The sequence below is a fragment of the Salmo trutta genome, chromosome 1 (assembly GCF_901001165.1).
Source record: "Salmo trutta chromosome 1, fSalTru1.1, whole genome shotgun sequence".
NCBI lineage: Eukaryota > Metazoa > Chordata > Actinopteri > Salmoniformes > Salmonidae > Salmo > Salmo trutta.
In genome coordinates this window covers 9,581,411-9,606,073 of record NC_042957.1, presented here as the reverse complement: position 1 = coordinate 9,606,073, position 24,663 = coordinate 9,581,411, and the positions used below count along the sequence as shown (strand labels likewise).

The window sequence follows — 24,663 nt, the reverse complement described above, 5'->3', positions numbered from 1 at the left end:
CACTCTGGCAGAACCGGGCAGGCGGGCCACTCTGGCAGAACAGGGCAGTCTGGCCACTCTGGCAGAACAGGGCAGTCTGGCCACTCTGGCAGAACAGGGCAGTCTGGCCACTCCGGCAGAACAGGGCAGTCTGGCCACTCCGGCAGAACAGGGCAGTCTGGCCACTCCGGCAGTTCAGCGCAGTCTGGCCACTCCGGCAGAACAGGGCAGTCTGGCCACTCCGGCAGTTCAGCGCAGTCTGACCTCTCTGGCGACTGTTGACTGGCGGGCAGCTCTGACGACTGTTGACTGGCGGACAGCTCTGACGACTGTTGACTGGCGGGCAGCTCTGGTGATGGTTGACTGGCGGGCAGCTCTGGTGATGGTTGACTGGCGGGCAGCTTTGGTGACTGTTGACTGGCGAGGCTGGGCTGACGCACTAGACTCCTGATGCGTGGGGCTGGTACTGGACGTGCCAGCCTGGAATACACGCACCTCCATGCTAGTGCGTCTAGCGGGAAACACCGGACCGAAAGGGCGCACTGGCGATCTTGAGTGCAGGGTTGGCATCACCCCTTCCGGCTCGATGCTCCCCTTGCCCTGGCACCTGCGGGGCGCTGGTACTGGGCGAACTGGGCTGTGCGTCCGTATAGGCGAGATGGTGCGTACCACAGCGTAACATGGCGCCCTCCACCTCATACACACCTCCCTGTAGTCACGGGTAGCTGGCTTACGGCTCTTCCCTGGCCTGGCCAAACTACCCGTGTGCCCCCCCCAAAAAAAATCTTGGGGCTGCCTCTCGGGTTCCCTTAGCTCCCTTAACTTGTCCTCCCAGAATTGTCTCTCGTCTTGCCAGGTCCATTCCTCCTTTTTTCTCTCCTGTGGCTTCCTCCTCTTCTGCTGCTTGGTCCTGGTTTGGTGGGTGGTTCTGTAACGGCTGTCTTCTGAAATGAACCAAGGCGCAGCAGGTATGTGAATACTCATGGTCATTTATTGCCAAAAAAGGAGTAGAGCATTCACTTAACAACAAAAAAGGGTGACAACAGTGACAGTTCTACAGGCTATACAAGCAGTGTAAAAAACAACCACCCACAACCCCACAAGGCAAAGTAGGCACCTTATGTGTGACTCCCAATCAACCACAACCCTCTACAGCTGTGCTTGATTGGAAGTCACACGGCCAAAATCAATGAAACAATAACAAACACACACTCCCTTCTGCCACGTCCTGACCCAACTACCCCCTCTACTGGTCAGGACTTGACAATGGGGACTTTAGGTCAAAGAGTCATCTAAGAAATGGGTCCGTTCCAAAAATGGATATTAGACTACTGTACACAGTGTCAAAGGGTAAATACTTTGGTGACTTTAGGTCAAAGATTCATCTAAGAAATGGGTCCGTTCCAAAAATGTTTATTAGACTACTGTACTCAATGAGAGTAATATAAGAATAGAGAGGTAGAGGGATGGAGAGAAGGATGGAGAGATGGATGGAGGGAGGAATGGAGAGAGGGATGGAGAGTGGGCTGCAGGGAGAGACGAAGAGAGGGATGGATAGGGGAATAGAGGGAGTGATTGAGTGAGGGATGGAGAGAAGGATGGAGAGAAGGATAGAGAGATGGATGGAGGGAGGAATGGAGAGGGGGATGGAGAGGGGGATGCAGGGAGAGATGGAGAGAGGGATGGAGAGGGGGATAGAGGGAGGGATTGAGTGAGGGATGGAGAGAAGGATGGAGAAAAGGATGGAGAGAGGGATGTATGGTTTGAGGGAGGGAGGGAGGGAGATGCTTTAGCTTAGAGATTAATGCAGGGAATGGCTACATTTCCCAAAAATAATTAACAGATTTTTACAAATCGCATTAACATACATTTTGGAGCCATCACGCCTACAGGAGAATTGCTGCGTCCATCATTTAATTTTGGGGATTTTATTGGATTTTCGATGCAGCCCTAAGAGCCATCCATAATAATGCTTTGCTTATTTGAGCTGTTGTTGCCATAAATTGGACTTGGTCTTTTACCAAATAGGGCTATCTTATGTATACCACCTGTACCTTGTCACAACACAACTGATTGGCTCAAACGCTTTAAGAAGGAACAAAATTCCACAAATTAACTTTTAACAAGGCACACCTACTAATTGAAATTCATTCCAGGTGAGTACCTCATGAAGCTGGTTGAGAGAATGCCAAGAGTGTGCAAAACTGTCATGAAGGCAAAGGGTGGCTACTTTGAAGAATCTCAAATATAACATATATTTGATTTGTTTAACACTTTTTTGGTTACTACATGATTCCATGTGTGTTATTTCATAGTTTTGATGTCTTCACTATTATTCTACAATGTAGAAAATAGTAAAAATAAAGAAAAACTGTGGAATGAGTAGGTGTGTCCAAACTTTTGACTGGTACTGTATATGAACCAATACGTCACACAATAATGTAGGTTCTAATGTTTTAATTATAATGAAGCCCTTCTGAAGGATCCACTCTTCCTCTCTCCTCTGGATTATCTGACCCACTGGAACATTTTTCATCAATAAATAAAAGATGATAGGGGATAAATTAACAATGCCTTTCCTCATAGCACATATCCACCAATGGGATCAATCCAAAGGTTCTCTTTGAAGTCATGGTGGAGGACGTAGGGAGGAAGAGTCAGGAGGTTGGGGATTCATGTCTTTATCGATGTCAGACATCTTAACATCTGTCACTCAGCGTATCGCTGACTCATCCTATCATGGCTGCCAGAGGAAGAGAGGCCTATAGAGTCAGTGACAAAGGGAACTAGTGTATAGGCACTTCCTGAACAGGGAGTCAATAAGCTGCGATCTCTCTCTCTCTCTCTCTCTAAGCACTTCTCAAGACACACACACACACACTCCAAGAGACAATATGTGGAGATTAAATCAACACAAACTCCAGAGGCTTAGTAAAAATAAAAATAGAGAGAGAGAGAGAAAGAGAGAGAGAGAGAGAGGTACTCAGTCAGTCACATTTTCCCTCAGACTGCAAGATATAGAGAGACAAAGAGAGAGAAAGAAAGAGAGAGAGAGAGAGAGAGAGAGAGAGAGAGAGGTACTCAGTCAGTCACATTTTCACTCAGACTGCAAGATAGAGAGAGATAAGGAGAGAGAGAGTGAGAAGAAGAGAGAGAGAGAAGGAGAGAGAGAGAGAAGGATAGAGAGAGAGCTTTTCTGTTTGATCTTCTCTTTCTTCTTTTTTTTGACAGAGAGAGAAACTTGATGCTTTCGCCAGCAGGTGCTTAATCCTCTTTGAATACTTTCTAGACGAGGAAACCACTTATCTCTCTCGCTCTATCTCTCTCTCGCTCTCTCTCTATCTCTCTCTCGCTCTCTCTCTCTCTCTCTCTCTCGCTCCGCCGCTCATATTGAAAGCAGCTAGCAGATAGATTTTCTTCTTCTTTCCAGTAGATTTATTTTCTAATGTTGAAGTTTAACACTTGAGCAACTTGCAATTCATCATCCCTTTCTTGTCGATAATCCAAGAAAGAGTCAATTTGGCTAAATGTGAATCTCTTTTCATTTATTTCTCACAGCAGCCCGATATCAGCGAAGCGGAGCGACAGAATCCCAGGTGAGAACAGAGGTGTAGACTAACAGTAAAATGCTTACTTACCTTTACCAACAATGCAAAGTTAAAGATAAGATAAAAAAATAAATAAAGATTTGAAATTGTGACACAAGGAATAAATACAGTGAATAGCAAATAACATTAATGAGTAAAAATAACATGGCTACATACAGGGAGTATTATTATCAAGTCTATGTGCAGACGTGGTGCATTGGTACCGCTTGCCATGTGGTAGCAGACAAAGCAGCCTACGGCTTGGATGGCCTTCCTCTGGGTGGCCTTCCTCTGACACTGCCTGGTATTGAGGTCCGGGATGGCAGGAAGTTCAGCCCCAGTGTTGTACTGGGCCGTACGCACTACCCTCTGTAGCGCCTTGCGGTCAGATGCCAAGCAGTTGCCATACCAAGCGGTGATACAGCCAGTCAAGATGCTCTCAATTGTGAAGCAGGAGAATTTTTGAGGATCTTAGAGCCCATGGCAAATTTTTTCAACCTCCTTAGGCCGAAGAGGCGTTGTCGTGCCTTCTTCACGACTGTGTTGGTGTGCTTGGACCATGTTAATTCCTTAGTGATGTGGACACCGAGGAATTTGAAGCTCTCGACCCGCTCCACTACAGCCCGGTCGATGTGAATAGTGGCGTGCTCGACCCTTTGTTCCACATTTTGCTGCCGATGCTACCGAAGGCGACAGAGACAGAGAGAGAGCTGGGAAGGGATTTAGGGGTGTCTCTGGCGGTGATATGGCGCCTAGCTTTGTGTCTGAAAAGCTGCCTGGCATATCGATCCCAAGGCCCTGTGATCTTTCATTACTCATCTGGTCAGAGCAGGCGTCTCATCAATCACACTGACTAACAGACTAACAGACTCAGACGTACACAGAGGAAATGAGAAAATAGCCGCAGGCTTGACGTCTTTCTCTAGACAAAGTTTAGAGTTTTGATCTGTGAGAGGAGTGTCATCCTGTCTGTCAGTTTAACCTTGCTACTGATGAGTGTCAGATGCACTGGGATTTACAACAGTTACTCTGAGACTCATAGAGCTGATACCTTATACAGAGGAGAGAAGTGAATTGATCAGCTGGGATGTACAGTACACAAAATGACCAAAAGTATGTGGACACCTGATTGTCGAACATCTCATTCCAAAATCATGGGCATTAATGTGGAGTTGGTCCCCCCATTGCTATTATTACAGCCTCCACTCGTTGGGGAAGCCTTTCCACTAAATGTTGGAACATTGCCGCGGGAACTTGCTGCCATTCAGCAATGAGCATTAGTGAGGTTGGGCACTGATGTTGGGCAATTAGGCAGTCGGCATTTCAATTCATCCCAAAGGTGTTCGATGTGGTTGAGGTCAGGGCTCTGTGCCGGCCAGTCAAGTTCTTCAACACCGATCTCGCTTTGTGAACAAGGGCACTGTCATGCTGAAACAGGAAAGGACCTTCCCAAAACTGTAGCCACAAAGTTGGAAGCACAGAATGATCTAGAATGTCATTGTGTGCTGTAGCGTTAAGATTTAAGGGGCTTAGCCCGAACCATAGAAAATAGCCCCAGACAATTTTTCCTCCTTCACCAAACTTTTCACTATGCATTGGGGCAGGTAACGTTCTCCTGGCATCCGCCAAACCCAGATTCGTCTGTCAGACTGTCAGATGGGGAAGCGTGATTCATCACTCCAGAGAAAGTGTTTCCACTGGTCCAGAGTCCAATAGCGGTGAGCTTTACACCACTCCAGCCGACGCTTGGCATTGCGCATAGTGGTCTTAGGCTTGTGTGCGGCTGCTCGACCATGGAAACCCATTTCATGAAGCTCCCGACGAACAGTTCTTGTGCTGATGTTGCTTCCGGAGGCAGTTTGGAACTCAGTAGGGAGTGTTGCAACCGAGGACAGACGATCACTCGGTGGTCCCATTCTGTGAGCTTGTGTGGCCTACCAGTTCACGGCTGAGCCGTTGTTGCCCCTAGACGTTTCCGCTTCACAATAACAGCACTTCCAGTTGACCGTAGCAGCTCTAGAAAGGTAGACATTTTACGAACTGACTTGTTGGAAAGGTTGCATCCTATGATGGTGCCACGTTGAAAGTCACTGAGCTCTTCAGTAAGGCCATTCTACTGCCAATGTTTGTCTGTGGAGATTGCAAGGCTGTGTGCTCAATTTTATACACCTGTCAGCAACAGGTGTAGCTGAAATAGCCGAATCCACTAATTTGAAGGCGTGTCCACATACTTTTGTGTATATATAGTGTATGTGAACAACCAATGCAAATTTGACATCCTGTCTCTAAGAGGGATGATGACACTACTTGACAAAATAACAAAGTAGCAGTTAAATGTGAAATTCAGTGGCATATCTATGGTACCAACACACATCCACTGAGGCTAGTCTGATCCTGAATTTACTAATATATTTCCATCCTGTGAGAGACGCAGACTCGATCTCGACCTTTAAGTCTTTATTAAAGACTCATCTCTTCAGTAAGTCCTATGATGGACTGTTGTCTGGCCCAGGAGTGTGAAGGTGAACGAAAAGGCACTGGAGCAACGAACTGCCCTTGCTGTCTCTGCCTGGCCGGTTCCCCTCTCTCCACTGGGATTCTCTGCCTCTAACCCTATTACAGGGGCTGAGTCACTGGCTTACTGGTGCTCTTCCATGCCGTCCCTAGGAGGAGTGCGCCACTTGAGCTGGTTGAGTCACTGACGTGATCTTCCTGTCTGGGTTGGCGCCCCCCCTTGGGTGGTGCCATGGGGGAGATCTTTGTGGGCTGAACTCGGCCTTGTCTCAGGATAGTAAGTTAGTGGTAGAAGATATCCCTATAGTGGTGTGGGGGCTGTGCTTTGGCAGGTGGATGGGGTTATATCCTGCCTGTTTAGCCCTGTCCGGGGGAATCGTTGGACGGGGCCACAGTGTCTCCCAACCCCTCCTGTCTCAACCTCCAGTATTTATGCTGCAATAGTTTATGTGTTGGGGGTTAGGGTCAGTCTGTCATATGTAGAGTATTTCTCCTGTCTTATCCGGTGTCCTGTATGAATTTAAGCATGTCTCTCTAATTCTCTCTCTCTCTTTTTTTTCTCTCTCTTGGAGGAACTGAGCCCTTGGACCATGCCTCAGGACTACCTGGCCTGATGACTCCTTGCTGTCCCCAGTCCAATTGGTCGTGCTGCTGCTCCAGTTTCAACTGTTGTGCCTGCGGCTAGGGAACCCTGTTCACCGGACGTGCTACCTGTCCTGTACCTGCTGTTTTCAACTCTTTAGAGACAGCAAGAGCGGAAGAGATACTCTGAATGATCGGCTATGAAAAGCCAACTGACATTTACTCCTGAGGTCCTGACTTGTTGCACCCTCTACAACCACTGGGATTATTATTATCTGACCCTGCTGGTCATCTATGAACGTTTGAACATCTTGGCCATGTTCTTTTATAATCTCCACCCGGCACAGCCAGAAGAGGACTGGCCACCCCTCATAGCCTGGTTCTTCTCTAGGTTTCTTCCTAGGTTTTAGCCTTTCTAGGGAGTTTTTCCTATCCACCGTGCTTCTACACCTGCATTGCTTGCTGTTTGGGGTTTTAGGCTGGGTTTCTGTACAGCACTTGTGACATCAGTTGATGTAAGAAGGGCTTTATAAATACATTAGAATGATTGATTGATTGATCCTTCCTTATCTCTCTTTCTTCTTCTCTTTCTCTCCCTTTCTCCCCCTCTTCTTACTCAATCTCCCCCTACTTCCTCTTCCTCCTTCACTCTCTCCCTATCTCTCTCTCTCCCTCCCTCTCTCTCTCTCCTACTAACGGAAATGGGAGTCATGCATTACAACAGAGCTGCTGTGGAACACAACCATCTGTCCACCATGTTGTCGAAGAGCAAAGTAAAGTAAAAAAACAGACACTGTGTTTCTCTTTGAACTGTTTTCATCTTGGACCATGAACATGTACATCAAGGGGACTTGCATAGGGCTGGGGCCAGAACCAGGGGGAAACAACGTAATTACCTCTCTCTCTCTCTCTCTCTCTCTCTCTCTCTCTCCCTCTCTCTCTCTCTCTCTCTCTCTCTCTCTCTCTCTCTCGCTCTCTCACTCTCCTGGAGAAGTTGGCAGACTCAGCATGCTATATTACCATTCCCAGAGTGCATTGGGGTGGGGGTTGTTTGACTGAAAGCCACATCTCCCCTTGGAAACCTCAGATCATGTTTGGAGTGTCAGCACCGCTGTTCCACTGTGTTTGTGTATGAGACACGTACTTGTAAACAACGTGTTTGTATGTGTGACTCTAAGAGCATAAGGTCTCTGTAGCGATAGCGTCAGACAACACGCCTGGAGAGTGTGTGGGAATGTTTCAGGAGGATAGAGCAAAGGATGGTTGGCTGCCGAACAACGTCTTCAATTATTGATCAACACGGTGCCCAAGTCCCATGTCCTAGTTTCATAATATCCTCCATGTCAACTCCGGAGTCGCACTGCTGTCACAGCCAATATTAACACTCAGTCACATGACAAAGGCCTAGTTTCATTCTATATGAGTGATATTTAGCTGATGATCATACAAATGGACTGCCATCACTCATCTACCTCAATACGAATGGACTGTCATCACTCAATCACCTCAATACAAATGGACTGCCATCACTCACACACCTCAATACAAATGGACTGCCATCACTCACACACCTCAATACAAATGGACTGCCATCACTCACACACCTCAATACAAATGGACTGCCATCACTCACACACCTCAATACAAATGGACTGCCATCACTCACACACCTCAATACAAATGGACTGCCATCACTCACACACCTCAACACAAATGGACTGCCATCACTCACACACCTCAATACAAATGGACTGCCATCACTCACACACCTCAATACAAATGGACTGCCATCACTCACACACCTCAATACAAATGGACTGCCATCACTCACACACCTCAATACAAATGGACTGCCATCACTCACACACCTCAATACAAATCGACTGCCATCACTCACACACCTCAATACAAATGGACTGCCATCACTCACACACCTCAATACAAATGGACTGCCATCACTCACACACCTCAATACAAATGGACTGCCATCACTCACACACATCAATACAAATGGACTGCCATCACTCACACACACCTCAATACAAATGGACTGCCATCACTCACACACCTCAATACAAATGGACTGCCATCACTCACACACCTCAATACAAATGGACTGCCATCACTCACACACCTCAATACAAATGGACTGCCATCACTCACACACCTCAATACAAATGGACTGCCATCACTCACACACCTCAATACAAATGGACTGCTATCACTCACACACCTCAATACAAATCGACTGCCATCACTCACACACCTCAATACAAATGGACTGCCATCACTCACACACCTCAATACAAATGGACTGCCATCACTCACACACCTCAATACAAATGGACTGCCATCACTCACACACCTCAATACAAATGGACTGCCATCACTCACACACACCTCAATACAAATGGACTGCCATCACTCACACACCTCAATACAAATGGACCGCCATCACTCACACACCTCAATACAAATGGACTGCCATCACTCACACACCTCAATACAAATGGACTGCCATCACTCACACACCTCAATACAAATGGACTGCCATCACTCACACACCTCAATACAAATGGACTGCCATCACTCACACACCTCAATACAAATGGACTGCCATCACTCACACACCTCAATACAAATCGACTGCCATCACTCACACACCTCAATACAAATGGACTGCCATCACTCACACACCTCAATACAAATGGACTGCCATCACTCACACACCTCAATACAAATGGACTGCCATCACTCACACACCTCAATACAAATGGACTGCCATCACTCACACACATCAATACAAATGGACTGCCATCACTCACACACACCTCAATACAAATGGACTGCCATCACTCACACACCTCAATACAAATGGACTGCCATCACTCACACACCTCAATACAAATGGACTGCCATCACTCACACACCTCAATACAAATGGACTGCCATCACTCACACACCTCAATACAAATCGACTGCCATCACTCACACACCTCAATACAAATGGACTGCCATCACTCACACACCTCAATACAAATGGACTGCCATCACTCACACACCTCAATACAAATGGACTGCCATCACTCACACACCTCAATACAAATGGACTGCCATCACTCACACACACCTCAATACAAATGGACTGCCATCACTCACACACCTCAATACAAATGGACCGCCATCACTCACACACCTCAATACAAATGGACTGCCATCACTCACACACCTCAATACAAATGGACTGCCATCACTCACACACCTCAATACAAATGGACTGCCATCACTCACACACCTCAATACAAATGGACTGCCATCACTTACACACCTCAATACAAATGGACTGCCATCACTCATGCACCTCAATACAAATTGACTGCCATCACTCACACAACTGAATACAAATGGACTGCCATCACTCATGTACCTCAACACAAATGGACTGCCATCACTCACACACCTTAATACAAATGGATTGCAATCACTCACACACCTCAATACAATTCGACTGCCATCACTTATCTACCTCAAAGGCTATGTCAAGTCAGTATAACATGGATCATACACTGATGTCTTCTGAAACAGCTGCACAGGCTTTTATACAGTTAAAGTTAGTATATTGCAATCTGTCTCCATATTTCCTTGGAGAGAAAAGGATATGAAAGAGTAATATTACAGAGACTGATGTTATCAGGCTCATGAGTAATAATCATGGCAATGTTGATCTATTCCACTGAGGTACTGGAACCTCAATATAGACCAATACATCCTAAACACACACACACACACACACACACACACACACACACACACACACACACACACACACACACACACACACACACACACACACACACACACACACACACACACACACACACACACACACACACACACACACACACACACACACACACACACACACCAGGTCAACCGGCCCTGTGTGCCTCTCATCTTCTCCCCCTGATACCACTGCCGGTTCCAAAATGACACCCTATTCCCTACATTGTACAACACCGGCTCCGACGCTCGTCAGATGTGGCAGGGCTTGCAAACTATTACGGACTACAAAGGGAAGTACAGCCGCAAGCTGCCCATTGACACAAGCCTACCAGATTAACTAAATAACTTCCATGCTCTCAGAAGCATGCATGAGAGCATCAGATGTTCCAGACGACTGTGTGATCACACTCTCCGTAGCCGATTTGAGAAAGACCTTTAAACAGGTCAACATTCACAAGGACACAGGGCCAGCCGGATTACCAGGACGTGTACTCCGAGCATGCGCTGACTAACTGGCAAGTGTCGTCAATGACATTTTCAACCTCTCCCTGTCCGAGTCTGTAATACCAACATGTTTCAAGCAGACCACCATAGTCCCTGTGCCCAAGAACACTAAGGTAACCTGCCTAAATGACTACCGACCCGTAGCACTCACATCTGTAGCAATGAAGTGCTTTGAAAGGCTGGTAATGGCTCACATCAACACCATTATACCAGAAACCATAGACCCACTCCAATTTGCATACCGCCCCAACAGATCCACAGATGATGCAATCTCTATTGCACGACATTGCCCTTTCCCACCTGGACAAAAGGAACACCTATGTGAGAATGCTATTCATTGACTACAGCTCAGCGTTCAACACCATAGTGCCCTCAAAGCTCATCACTAAGCTAAGGACCCTGGGACTAAACACCTCCCTCTGCAACTGGATCCTGGACTTCCTGATGGGCCGCCCCCAGGTGGTAAGAGCAGGTAACAACACATCTGCCACGCTGATCCTCAACACTGGGGCCCCTCAGGGGTGGGTGCTCAGTCCCCTCCTGTATTCCCTGTTCACCCATGACTGCATGGCCAAGCACGACTCCAACACCATCATTAAGTTTGCCAAAGACACAACCTGATCACCAACAACGATGAGACAGCCTATAGGGAGGAGGTCAGAAACCTGGCAGTGTGGTGCCAGGATAGCAACCTCTCCCTCAATGTGAAAAAGACAAAGGAGATGATTGTGGACTACAGGAAAAGCAGGACTGAGCATTCCCCCATTCTCATTGAAGGGGCTGTAGTGGAGCTGGTTGAGAGCTTTAAGTTCCTTGGTGTAAACATCACCAACAAACTATCATGATCCAAACACACCAAGACAGTCGTGAAGAGGACACAACAACGCCTATTCCCCCTCAGGAGACTGATTAGATTTGGCATGGGTCTTCAGATTCTCAAAAAACTCTACAGCTGCACCATCGAGAGCATCCTGACTGGTTGCATAACCGTCTGGTATGGCAACTGCTCTGACCGCAAGGCACTACAAAGGGTAGTGCGTACGGCCCAGTACATCACTGGGGCCAAGCTTCCTGGCATCCAGGACCTCTATTCCAGGCGGTGTCAGAGTAAGGTCCAAAACATTGCAAATAATCCAGCCAACCTAGTCACCCAGGGCCTCAACATCATGTTCTAACACTGTTGTGAGCAGAACCTAAGCAATCAGCATTAACTACTAGCAGGTGATGGTATTCTCAGACGAGCTCTAGCTAGCCGTTTCTACACAATAGGATGCATGTTCTCTTGTCTGGAATGGGCTTTTCAATTACCTACAACTTTTTCCATCTGAATCAAAGTGGGGAGGCTCAAGCGGGTAATGGAATTCATTGTGCGATTGCAGCATTAAAAAGCCTGTCTGATTGCCTGGTACTGTATGCTGGATCTGAAGGCTCCTTGGAAGGGTGGGAGAGAGACAGGGAGGGAGGGAGAATGGGAGAGAGAGAGACAGGGAGGGAGAATGGGAGGGAGGGAGAGAGACAGGGAGGGAGAATGGGAGGGAGGGAGAGAGACAGGGAGGGAGAATGGGAGGGAGGGAGAGAGACAGGGAGGGAGAATGGGAGGGAGGGAGAGAGACAGGGAGGGAGAGAGAATAGGAGGGAGGTAGAGACAGGGAGGGAGTGAGAATGGGAGGGAGAGAGACAGGGATGGAGGGAGAATGGAAGGGAGGGAGAGAGACGGGGAGGGAGGGAGAATGGGAGGGAGGGAGAGAGACAGGGAGGAAGAATGGGAGAATGGGAGGGAGGTAGAGACAGTGTGTGTTGAAGTGTTAGAGGTGTCAGGGAGGAGAGGAGTTGAGGGAAGGAGAGCAGGAGAGGCGAGGAAGATATGAGAGGAGAAGATGGGTGGAGTGTGTGTTGTGACGAGGGACCTATGGGTTTGGCTCATGCAGACAACAGATAGAAATAGGTAATGGAGAGTCAAGAAACAAGTAAAACTAAATAATTGCCCTTGTGCTGTCCAACATGGTCTATCTATTGACTATTGTTAGCTTTTTATTTTCAGAGTAAATAACTCAACGGACACTAGAGAAGCTTAACCAAGTTTAATTCTCCCCAAAGGGTTGATACAGCTGCATTCAGACATCACATGTTTCCACCACCACAAGTTATATTTACTCCAATTTAGGCACTCCTCCTTCTCTCCAGTCCTTCCATCTGTTATGGTCCACCAGGAAGAGGAAGTGATGGGTTAATAAACCATTCCTTCTCCATTAGGTCACCTGACATCAACCCCCTTGATGTCTAATCCAAAGCTCTCCACCCGTATCACCTATAGCAATCCTGTCACTACCTCCTGTCCACCCAGCACATTCCAAAGCCATCTGTCTCCTACAGATAACCATTAACTTCTGATGTAACAACCATTCTCTATCACCCCTCAGATACTATAGTATTACTTCTGATGTAACAACCATTCTCTATCACCCCTCAGATACTATAGTATTACTTCTGATGTAACAACCATTCTCTATCACCCCTCAGATACTATAGTATTACTTCTGATGTAACAACCATTCTCTATCACTCCTCAGATACTATAGTATTACTTCTGATGTAACAACCATTCTCTATCACCCCTCAGATACTATAGTATTACTTCTGATGTAACAACCATTCTCTATCACCCCTCAGATACTTTAGTATTACTTCTGATGTAACAACCATTCTCTATCACCCCTCAGACACTATAATATTACTTCTGATGTAACAACCATTCTCTATCACTCCTCAGATACTATAGTATTACTTCTGATGTAACAACCATTCTCTATCACTCCTCAGATACTATAGTATTACTTCTGATGTAACAACCATTCTCTATCACCCCTCAGATACTATAGTATTACTTCTGATGTAACAACCATTCTCTATCACCCCTCAGATACTATAGTATTACTTCTGATGTAACAACCATTCTCTATCACCCCTCAGATACTATAGTATTACTTCTGATGTAACAACCATTCTCTATCACCCCTCAGATACTATAGTATTACTTCTGATGTAACAACCATTCTCTATCACCCCTCAGATACTATAGTATTACTTCTGATGTAACAACCATTCTCTATCACCCCTCAGATACTATAGTATTACTTCTGATGTAACAACCATTCTCTATCACTCCTCAGATACTATAGTATTACTTCTGATGTAACAACCATTCTCTATCACTCCTCAGATACTATAGTATTACTTCTGATGTAACAACCATTCTCTAAAACTCCTCAGACACTATAGTATTACTTCTGATCTATCATGTTTCTAGTATAGAAATGTTCAAAGTTTACCCCAGAATCCAACACTATATACACCAAAAGATACGTCCCTCATCACAACACCGAGACATCTGAACACCAACGTGCACAGAAATACCCAGCTTTTTTTAGACAGCGTCTCAAAAGGATTTCGTGCCGAGGTATACTCTCTCTCTCTCCCTCTCTGTCTGTGTGGCATGTCCTGGGTAAGCTTTACCTGCAGCTATCTACATTCCCTGGCGTGATACTGTGTGAGTCACTACCAACACATCAGTCCCCGGGCTGCAGGGAGCTTTATTATGGGTTTAAGAGGAGAGGGGACATACAGTACAGTGCTTATACAATCTTCTAGAACACACCACAACACACAGTGACCATGCTACAAGTTATAGCGCTTCACCGGTGATTCTTCGCGGTAGGTTTAATCACTTTTTAAACAGTTAAGTTTAAAATGTTGCTGTGCTGTTATAAAACTCGGAGCTTTTGTTAACAAAGTGTTAATACGTAAGCTTCTTGGCTGGAGCCTCTGTAACTACGGAAATGCTCAGTGCTTTTCTGTTTTATGCTTTGCATAAGCAGTAGTCCTTAAACGGTCTATACCAATTTGAGAAAAATGGGTATTAACGGTTCTCTAGTCTATAATGAGGGAATTATTCAGAGCGTCCTAAAGCTCAGCCATTTAAATCGTCCATTTTATTAGATTATTAGACAAACTGGATAAGAAACAATGTGATAATTTCAGCTCGACCAAAACAAGCCTTGAGCTAGCTGTTCAGAGATGGAGAAAGAGAGAGAGAGAGAGAGAGAGAGAGAGATGGATAGAGAGAGGGAGAGAGACAGAGAGAGAGAGATGGATAGAGAGAGGGAGAGAGACAGAGTGAGAGATGGAGAGAGAAAGATGGAGTGAGAGGCAGAGCGAGAGAGTGATTAAAATTAGACCTCTGAATCTTTACTTTCTTTAAAATAATCTTTCATTACTGCTACAAGGCCCCAAAACGTCCAGCAAAAAATATACCATTACATCCGATGTTACTAGTACAGAAGCATAGAAATAGAATGACTAGAATGACCACAACGGGATATTTATTTCCTATTTCTATGGTACCAACTAGCCTTACCAACAGGTTTTGTATAATATCAAGGCATAATACAAATAGATGCTTTAAAGATTAGAGGATTACAGAAAAAAACATGTGATTAATAGTTTGCATGACTCCAATGACTTAAAAACCAGATAACGCCTGTTCTCTGTACCTTTTCCAATTCCATTCTTCCTTCTCATTATAAACCTATCAGCTCCAAAGAGCAGTCCCACAGAGCCCTCTTGGCCATGTCTTCGCAATGGTAGCTAGCTAATCTTCAACGTCCTACTGTGTGCTATTGCACCGTCGCTGATCCTACAACATACATCAGCTTATTATCCTAAAGGCTAAAGGATCCCTGAGGGGCTGGATAATTGGGGAAGACCTTTGGTTAGACTTTAGTCCGGTCACTGTGCACACACACACACACACACACACACACACACACACACACACACACACACACACACACACACACACACACACACACACACACACACACTCACACACACACACACACACACACACACACACACACACACACACACACACACACACACACACACACACAGAGAGACAAGCACAGACACATACTGTAAAACTTGTACTCTTTTCTATTTAGTTGAGCAGCAGCTGCCATTTTGAATCATTATCTATAATGAATCATGGATGGATAATGGCTTTATTGAAGGCACTGTGTTTGGAGGTCTTGGGCTATCAATGAGCTAAGGTCATTATTATCTAACCTTTACGTAAGTCATTGAGAACCAATTCTATTCTACAACAATTTGCTGACATTTCCATTCAACCAATACAGGATGTAAATATATATAGTACATCTCTTAAAATCTACAAGAGAAACCTATTGGAATTATCAGCAAAATTATTAGCCTGTGTTGAAATGGAGGGCATACTATGAATATTTGTGGCATTAATTTGTAAAATAAAATGATATTTTATGATAAATTAATTTGTGATCTGACAGGAATGAAGACCTTTGCTGCTAACGACTTGGAGGCAATTTAAAACTGAGATGAAGCTTGGCTGGAGAAAGACAGCCAGCTCTGATAAAAAAAAATGCTTTGATTTCCTTCCTATCGAGGTTTCTGCATTTACCAAACCAGATAAAGTGAAGAGAGGCATTTTCCATCTTTTCATCTCTGACCACACTCCTCTTCTTTTCCTGCTTGCTTTCTCTCTCTCTCTCTCTCTCTCTCTCTCTCTCTCTCACACTCGCTTTCTCTCTCTCTCTCGCTCTCTCTCTCGCTCCTGCTTCTCTCTCTCAGACACACACATTCCTGTAGACTGTAAAGCAGCTGAAATCGGTGCATGGCCTTCATGTTGTGTGAACAGATGGCGAGGTTGGAGCAGTATACATCCAACAGCTCGTTGCAACACGCTCACTCCAGAGATGAGGGGAGTCTTTAAGGATAGACAGGCACTCAATCTGTTGGCGGAGTAGTATCCTCTCTTCATCCTGGTCTCCCTCTCTCCTCAACATCACTACTTTCACACCACATCAACACATTCCTCTGCCACCTTTCCAAGGAACTTTGGTAAATCTATAGTCGGTGGCCATCTTTACTGATTATTATGTAAATAAATAAACAACAACAACAACAGCATAAGGACGTCATGAGATATTAATGTTGGGATGCACAGCTGATTCACACAGGGTTTCCATGACGCAGTGACACACATGTCAGACAGACATGGTTTTATGAACTATTTATGGCTGGGAGTTATTAAGATTCACTTCGTTGTGAGAGAATAGTGTGACAGATAAATGTAGAAGACAAGGGACGTACTGTGATATGTATTATAGATGTGCCTCTGTTAGAAACGTACGATGTGCGTCAACCATTTTCATTGCGGGTCACTGTTTAGAAACATCACAACAGTTTAACTCTGGTCCCGGAGTCAATCAATAATGTAATTATCAGCTTAGAACCACGGAGAAGTATCAATAAATGAAATATTAGCTTAGAACCAGAGAGAAGTATCAATAACTGAAATAACAGTTTAAAACCAGAGAGAAGTATCAATAAATGAAATATTAGCTTAGAACCAGAGAGAAGTATCAGTAACTGAAATATTAGTTTAAAACCAGAGAGAAGTATCAGTAACTGAAATAACAGTTTAAAACCAGGGAGAAGGGACATTACTTTAACTACTACAGTAAGGAGTCACTGTAAATACACTGAGGCCCCTGAAAAGCTGTCAATTTAGTAGTAAAATTAACAATGTAGTGCTGGATGTGGTCTCCCTGTCGAGGGTTAGATAGGAGCACAGTGTAGACTGAAGGGTTAGTCCCGTGTGGCTCAGTTTGTAGAGCATGGCACTTGCAAAGGCTATAGGGCACACAGTAGTAGTCTAAAAGATAGCTTACGATGTGTAGCATGATGTAGTCCCCTAGTCGTGGAGCGCTGTCGATGCGAACCAGGATTCCATCCTTGATGGTGGTGCTGAAGCCCACAGCCAGACGGTCGGTACGCGTGCTGGGCCTCTCGTTGTTAGGCCATGTATACGTAATCAGACCCCCGCCCTTACCGAAGATATACGTGGTACCAGCTGCAGAGAGACAGAGAGAGATGTAGATAGCGAAATCAATGCCCAAGTTGAAAAACATCACCTCATGGAAAGAGAGAGAGAGAGAGAGAGAGAGAGAGAGAGAGAGAGAGAGAGAGAGAGAGAGAGAGAGAGAGGGGGAGGGAGGGAGGGAGGGAGGGAGGGGGGGAGGGAGGCGAAAGGAGGAGGGAGGGAGGGGGGCGAGAGAGAGAGAGAGAGAGAGAGAGAGAGAGAGAGAGAGAGAGACCGAAAGAGAAAAAGAGAAGTACAAGCTTATCGGTCTAGAACACTAATACTTGGGGTTAATCCATGACATGAATTGAAATTGGCCACAGAAATCTGAATTTGAATTGAAATGGAATTAAAGGAAGTAGAATTGAATTATAACCAATTCAAATAAATTCAACTGAGACATGTAACATGTGAGTCTGATTCCTTTGACCAATACCTCAATACATATACTATTTAAAATATTAGGTTGATGATAACTCTGTATTTTTGTCATGAGGTGTTAAGTTGTTCCGTTCTATTCTGGAGTGTTTTAACTTAATGCATTCTGGGATATATACGTGCATTTTTATTTATTTAATAACATCTAAGTGAATTAGGAATTATTATAGACAACCTACACAATTATATAACAATATTTTCAGACCACTGTAATTATTTAAAACTTAATAAAAATACATTTAAAAAAATAAATGTAAGAATGTAACAACATAGTATTGGTAACCATAAATTCTGTCAAAATAAATGTGATTTATGGAATACATTATCCATTTGAATTTCAATTAATTAACATCTGTGGGGTTTGGCCAATTCAAAGTCAATTCAAATTCAATAAATTAATTGGAATTTAAGACCAATTTCTAACTCAATTCAGAAATGACCCCAACCCAGACACCAAGGATGGTACGGTCACATTTTCACATTTGTCCTCCAAAGCGGATTCACCTTGTTTGGGATAAAGGCCATAAAACCAAATCCTCCCAAATCACATAGTCAATGGTGTAAAGGCAAAGTCCTCCATGTTCTAAATTCTAATCGTATTCAGAAAGTCTACCACATGAGGTGGGAGACTACAGATCCCAGGGTGCATTTTCTGACCTAAAGCAACTCTTTAAAATAGTCCCTGCCTGGGAATAACAGGCGCAGGGGCCAACAATCGAATAAGTCTCCCAATCCTCATGTATTAAACATAAGCCTGCAAACCAAGAACAAAGGCTGGTAGTAGGAAAAAAATCGAAGAACCTTCCTCTGGTTTAATTGAACATATGCAGAGTGAGAAAAAGGGTACAAAGCCTGAAATACATGATCTACTAGAGAGAGAGACACATACACACAGACAGAGACACAGACACATACAGAGAGAGACATAGGCAGACAGAGACATAGGCAGACAGAGAGACAGACAGAGAGAGACACATACAGAGAGAGACAGACAGAGAGCGACACAGACAGACAGAGAGCGACACACAGACAGAGAGAGATAGACACAGACAGAGATAGACACAGACAGACATAGATAGACACAGACAGACATAGATAGACACAGACAGACAGAGAGAGACACACAGACAGAGAGAGATAGACACAGACAGAGAGAGAGCCACACAGACAGAGATAGACACAGACAGACATATAGAGAGAAATTCAAAGTTAGGGTGCATTGTATTTAAACCTACAAAACAGCCCGCTTAAGACGTCACTATTAAGCCATCAGGATCTATAGAAATCCTCAGCCTGCTCACTCACTGTAAACATCATCAAGAGATCAAAGAGACCTTTAGCTGAGTGCCTGATAGATCAATAGGCTGGAGCTACTGTTTGGACGGAGCTATTCACAACCACTCGGGCTCTGACAGGCTGTGTCTACGTGTGTGTGGGTGGGAGTGTTGTGTGTTCGTATGTGGGTGGGTGTGTGTATGTAACAAGAACCACAGTGCTATAAGTGCAGACTGAAGGCGATGGCAGATAAAACTTGCAGGGGGTCAATTGCTAGTGTAATAGAGAATGTGGCCTTCTTCCCCATCTCTCCATCAGTGTATTACTGATCCAGCTCTCAATCTTTAACCTCCAACATCTGTCTGGGTGGTCGGAAACAATCTGGTCTATCTGAGTGGCCAGAAACAATCTGGTCTATCTGAGTGGTCAGAAACAATCTGGTCTATCTGAGTGTCCAGAAACAATCTGGTCTATCTGAGTGTCCAGAAACAATCTGGTCTATCTGAGTGGCCAGAAACAATCTGGTTTGTCCTGCAGACTGAAGACCCAAGAGACTCAGGAACATACGGATGTAGAACTAGAGGGAAGAGAGAGAGAGAGGGAAGAGAAAGAGCAAGCGAGGGAGAGAGAGAGAGAGAGGAGGGAAAGAGAGAGAGAGGGAAGAGAAAGAGCAAGCGAGAGAGAGAGGGAGAGAGAGAGGAGGGAGAGAGAGGGAAGAGAAAGAGCAAGCGAGAGAGAGAGGGAGAGAGAGAGGAGGGAAAGAGAGAGATGTGATCGAAGCCACCAGGTAACTGTCTCTAACCTGCCTTCAGGCACAGATATAAGACCATGTAATAAACACACTCTACTGGAACCTATTGGACTTGATTAGACACTATTAGATGTTTTGTAAGTCCAAGCCAGAACGGTCCATAGGGAAGGCGCTTATGTCCTGTTTCTATAGCATGAGGCAGCATAATGTACAGACGTGGACAGGACACTTATGTAAGATTTTTAGTCCTACATATAATATAGATATTTATCTTCAGCCCTTCATATTGTATACAATGAGCATTCTTCAAAATGGTATAGTTCACATTTTACTTCCTGGCCAAAACCCAGGAAGCTCTGGCTCATACTGTCAAACAGTAAGACAGTTGTAAGCCTTCAGCTAGGTCAGGCTGGATCTGGCCTTGCTTTGTCATACCTGAAATGTCCCCTCCCTCCCTCCCTCCATCCCTTCTTGCCAGCTGAATTCAGATCAGTCGTGGAGTAAAATGTAGCTATAGTGTGCGTTTATGTACTATATGTGTGTGTGTGTGTGTGTGTGTGTGTGTGTGTGTGTGTGTGTGTGTGTGTGTGTGTGTGTGTGTGTGTGTGTGTGTGTGTGTGTGTGTGTGAGAGAGTGTATGTACTATGTGTGTGTGTGTGTGTGTGTGTGTGTGTGTGTGTGTGTGTGTGTGTGTGTGTGTGTGTGTGTGTGTGTGTGTGTGTGAGAGAGTGTATGTACTATATGTGTGTGTGTGTGTGTGTGTGTGTGTGTGTGTGTGTGTGTGTGTGTGTGTGTGTGAGCGTGTATGTACTATATATGTGTGTGTGTATGTGTGTGTGTGTGTGTGTGTGTGTGTGTGTGTGTGTGTGTGTGTGTGTGTGTGTGTGTGAGCGAGAGCGTATGTACTATATGTGTGTGTGTGTGTGTGAGAGAGAGCGTATGTACTATATGTGTGTGTGTGTGTGTGAGAGAGAGCGTATGTACTATATGTCAGTGTGTGTGTATGAGTGTGCGCGCTACGGTTCAGTATTTTTCTGTGGATGGCTTACATAGGTTATTTACTTTAAAAAATATATTTTTTTTTCATTGAATACCTGAAACACAATACCCCCGCCAAGAAGAAAAAATGTAAATTATAAATACAATGAATTCCATTCCCCACCCCCCAAGAACCCCCCAGTGCACCAACAACCAAGACAATGAACTAAAGAGAAAAAAGGAAAAGACAGAAGAAAACAGCAAACAACGCAAAAATTAAAAATGTAATGAATTTTTTTTATTTATTTAGAAATAAAATAAATTAAAACAAAGACCATCAATGACAACTGAAATCATAACAGCAATGCCAACTGTATGTCTTTGTATGCATGTCTGAGACTATTACATGTATGTGTGTGTTCTTGTAGGTGCTTATTTGAATGAGAGCGTGTGTATATGCATGTGTACAAACATCTGCACGGCATCAGCCTCAGGCAAACCGGCATTAGTTGTAAAAACAATGCCCCTCAGTGTCAATCAAACAAACTTTGAATTATGTCTTATTTTGACAATTTTTTTAAACTTTAACTTTGACCATCTGTCTCCCGCACAGCAACTCCACTCCCACTTGTCTCCAATTCCACATCCCAACCCTCAGCTTCCCTCAGCCCATCTCATCTATCTCTGCTGGCCACCCACTTCAGGTTTGTATGCAACACATATCTTTCAACTATGCCGTGATGTTTAACGTACAATTTTTATCTATCTAATCGAATAGAATCCACAGATTGCGAGTTGAAGATAAATACTTTTACTAAGAGTATTAGTATATCAGTAATTGACTGACCCGGTCTCTCCAGATCTCCTAAAGAGAACATCTGCCTAAAATAATTAGCATTCTCTTTTAAAATATAATTCGGAGAATCATAGATGACTCTGTCTTCAGTAACGAGTTTCTACAAATTCTTTTTGTTAGCGTTCCTGTATTGGAGATTCAGGAAGAATTTTGTGCATTTTTCTCCATACTCCATCCAGTTTGCTTTATTTTTGTAATAGATTACATTAGATCGTTGTTGAATAAGTTCCTGAAGTTCTTTTTGTTTTTCCTCTAACTTATTTTGTATCTCCGTAGTATCGTTTTTATTGCTGTCTACCTGTACTATTAGTTCATGGATTTCCCTTGTTAGTCTTGTCTCTTTAGCCAGAAACAGCTTTTTTATTATTGATGAATATTGAATTGAATGAGCTCTGAAGGTACATTTAAAGGTATCCCAAACAATAAGGGGATTTGCTGAACATATATTATACTGGAAAAATTCAGTTATAAATGATCTTGTCTAAGTTAAAAAGAAGTTGTCCTCCAGTAAACTTTGATAAAATGTCCAATATTCCCATCCCCGTGGAAAATCTATAGTAGTTATGTGAATGCCAATTAGATGATGACGCGATCGCATTCTGTCTCCTATTAATGCTTTTTTAACCTTTGACGCAAGAGAGAAAGAGACAAGAATGTAGTCAAGACGACTAGCTTGATTAAGTCCCCTCCATGTATATCTCACTCCGTCTGGGTTTTTTAGTCTCCAACAATCCACTATTTCTAATGTGTCCATAATATTTGTGATTTCCTTAACTAGGATAGGGGGCAGTATTTTCACATCCGTATAAAAAATGTACCCGATTTAATCTGGTTATTACTACTGCCCAGAAACTAGAATATGCATATAATTGTTTGATTTGGATTGAAAACACCCTAAAGTATAACAGAACTCATATGGCAGGCAAAAACCTGAGAAGATTCTGTACAGGAAGTGCCCTCTCTGACCATTTCTTGGCCTTCTACACTCTCTTTATTGAAAACTGAGGATCTCTGCTGTAACGTGACACTTCCTAAGGCTCCCATAGGCTCTCAGAAGGCGGCAGAACATTGAATGATGACTTTGCAGACCATGGCTGAAAAACAGTAGCGCATTTGGTAAGTGGTCGATCTGAGAACAATGAGACGGGGGCGCGCGTGCACGTGAAGAGTCCATTTTAGATTTTGAGTCTTTGAACGAAAACAGGGTTTCCCGGTCGGAATATTATCGCTTTTTTACGAGAAAAATCGCATAAAAATTGATTTTAAACAGCGTTTGACATGCTTCGAAGTACGATAATGGAATATTTCAAAAAAAAAAATCACGATACGCGTCCGCGCGTCACCGTTCGGATAGTGTCTTGAACGCAAGAACAAAACAGAGGATATTTGAACATAACTATGGATTATTTTGAACCATAACAACATTTGTGGATGAAGTAGAAGTCCTGGGAGTGCATTCTGACGAAGAACAGCAAAGGTAATCCAAATTTTCTTATAGTAAATCTGACTTTGGTGAGTGCCAAACTTGGTGGGTGTCAAAATAGCTAGCCCGTGATGGCGAGCTATCTACTCAGAATATTGCAAAATGTGCTTTTGCCGAAAAGCTATTTTAAAATCGGACACCGCGATTGCATAAAGGAGTTCTGTATCTATAATTCTTAAAATAATTGTTATGTTTTTTGTGAACGTTTATCGTGAGTAATTTAGTAAATTCACCGGAAGTTTGCGGTGGGTATGCTAGTTCTGAACATCACATGCTAATGTAAAAAGCTGGTTTTTGATATAAATATGAACTTGATTGAACAAAACATGCATGTATTGTATAACATAATGTCCTAGGAGTGTCATCTGATGAAGATCATCAAAGGTTAGTGCTGCATTTAGCTGTGGTTTTGGTTTTTGTGACATTATATGCTAGCTTGAAAAATGGGTGTCTGATTATTTCTGGCTGGGTACTCTGCTGACATAATCTAATGTTTTGCTTTCGTTGTAAAGCCTTTTTGAAATCGGACAGTGTGGTTAGATTAACGAGAGTCTTGTCTTTAAAATGGTGTAAAATAGTCATATGTTTGAGAAATTGAAGTAATAGCATTTCTAAGGTATTTGAATATCGCGCCACGGGATTCCACTGGCTGTTGAGTAGGTGGGACGATTTCGTCCCACATACCCTAGAGAGGTTAAAGGCACGGTGATGATAGTTTGTAGAGTGATTACCTTTACGGTCCATTGAGTTACTTAACACTGTGTTATAGTCTCCTACCATAATTATTTGATAATTTCTTGCCTGTAAATTCAATAAATTGGTATAAATGTTTTCGAAGAAGTATGGATCATCCTGATTTGTACACAAAAAAATGCATGAAATGAAATGTATGAAATGTATGAAAATGTATGCATTCACTACTGTAAGTCGCTCTGTATAAGAGCATCTGTTAAAAATTTGGACCATATATATTAA

General features: G+C 43.9%; 1 protein-coding gene across 3 annotated transcripts in view; it reads right to left on the bottom strand.

The window, feature by feature from the left end:
* The window catches only part of nrxn3b (neurexin 3b), a 547,141-nt gene that overhangs the window by 106,029 nt on the left and 416,449 nt on the right, over nucleotides 1–24,663 (bottom strand). For all 3 annotated transcript variants that reach the window (XM_029706324.1, XM_029706494.1, XM_029706412.1), the window contains one exon: nucleotides 17,717–17,898. In XM_029706324.1, the coding sequence (XP_029562184.1) occupies nucleotides 17,717–17,898 (182 nt within the window). The remainder of the gene's footprint in view (nucleotides 1–17,716; nucleotides 17,899–24,663) is intronic.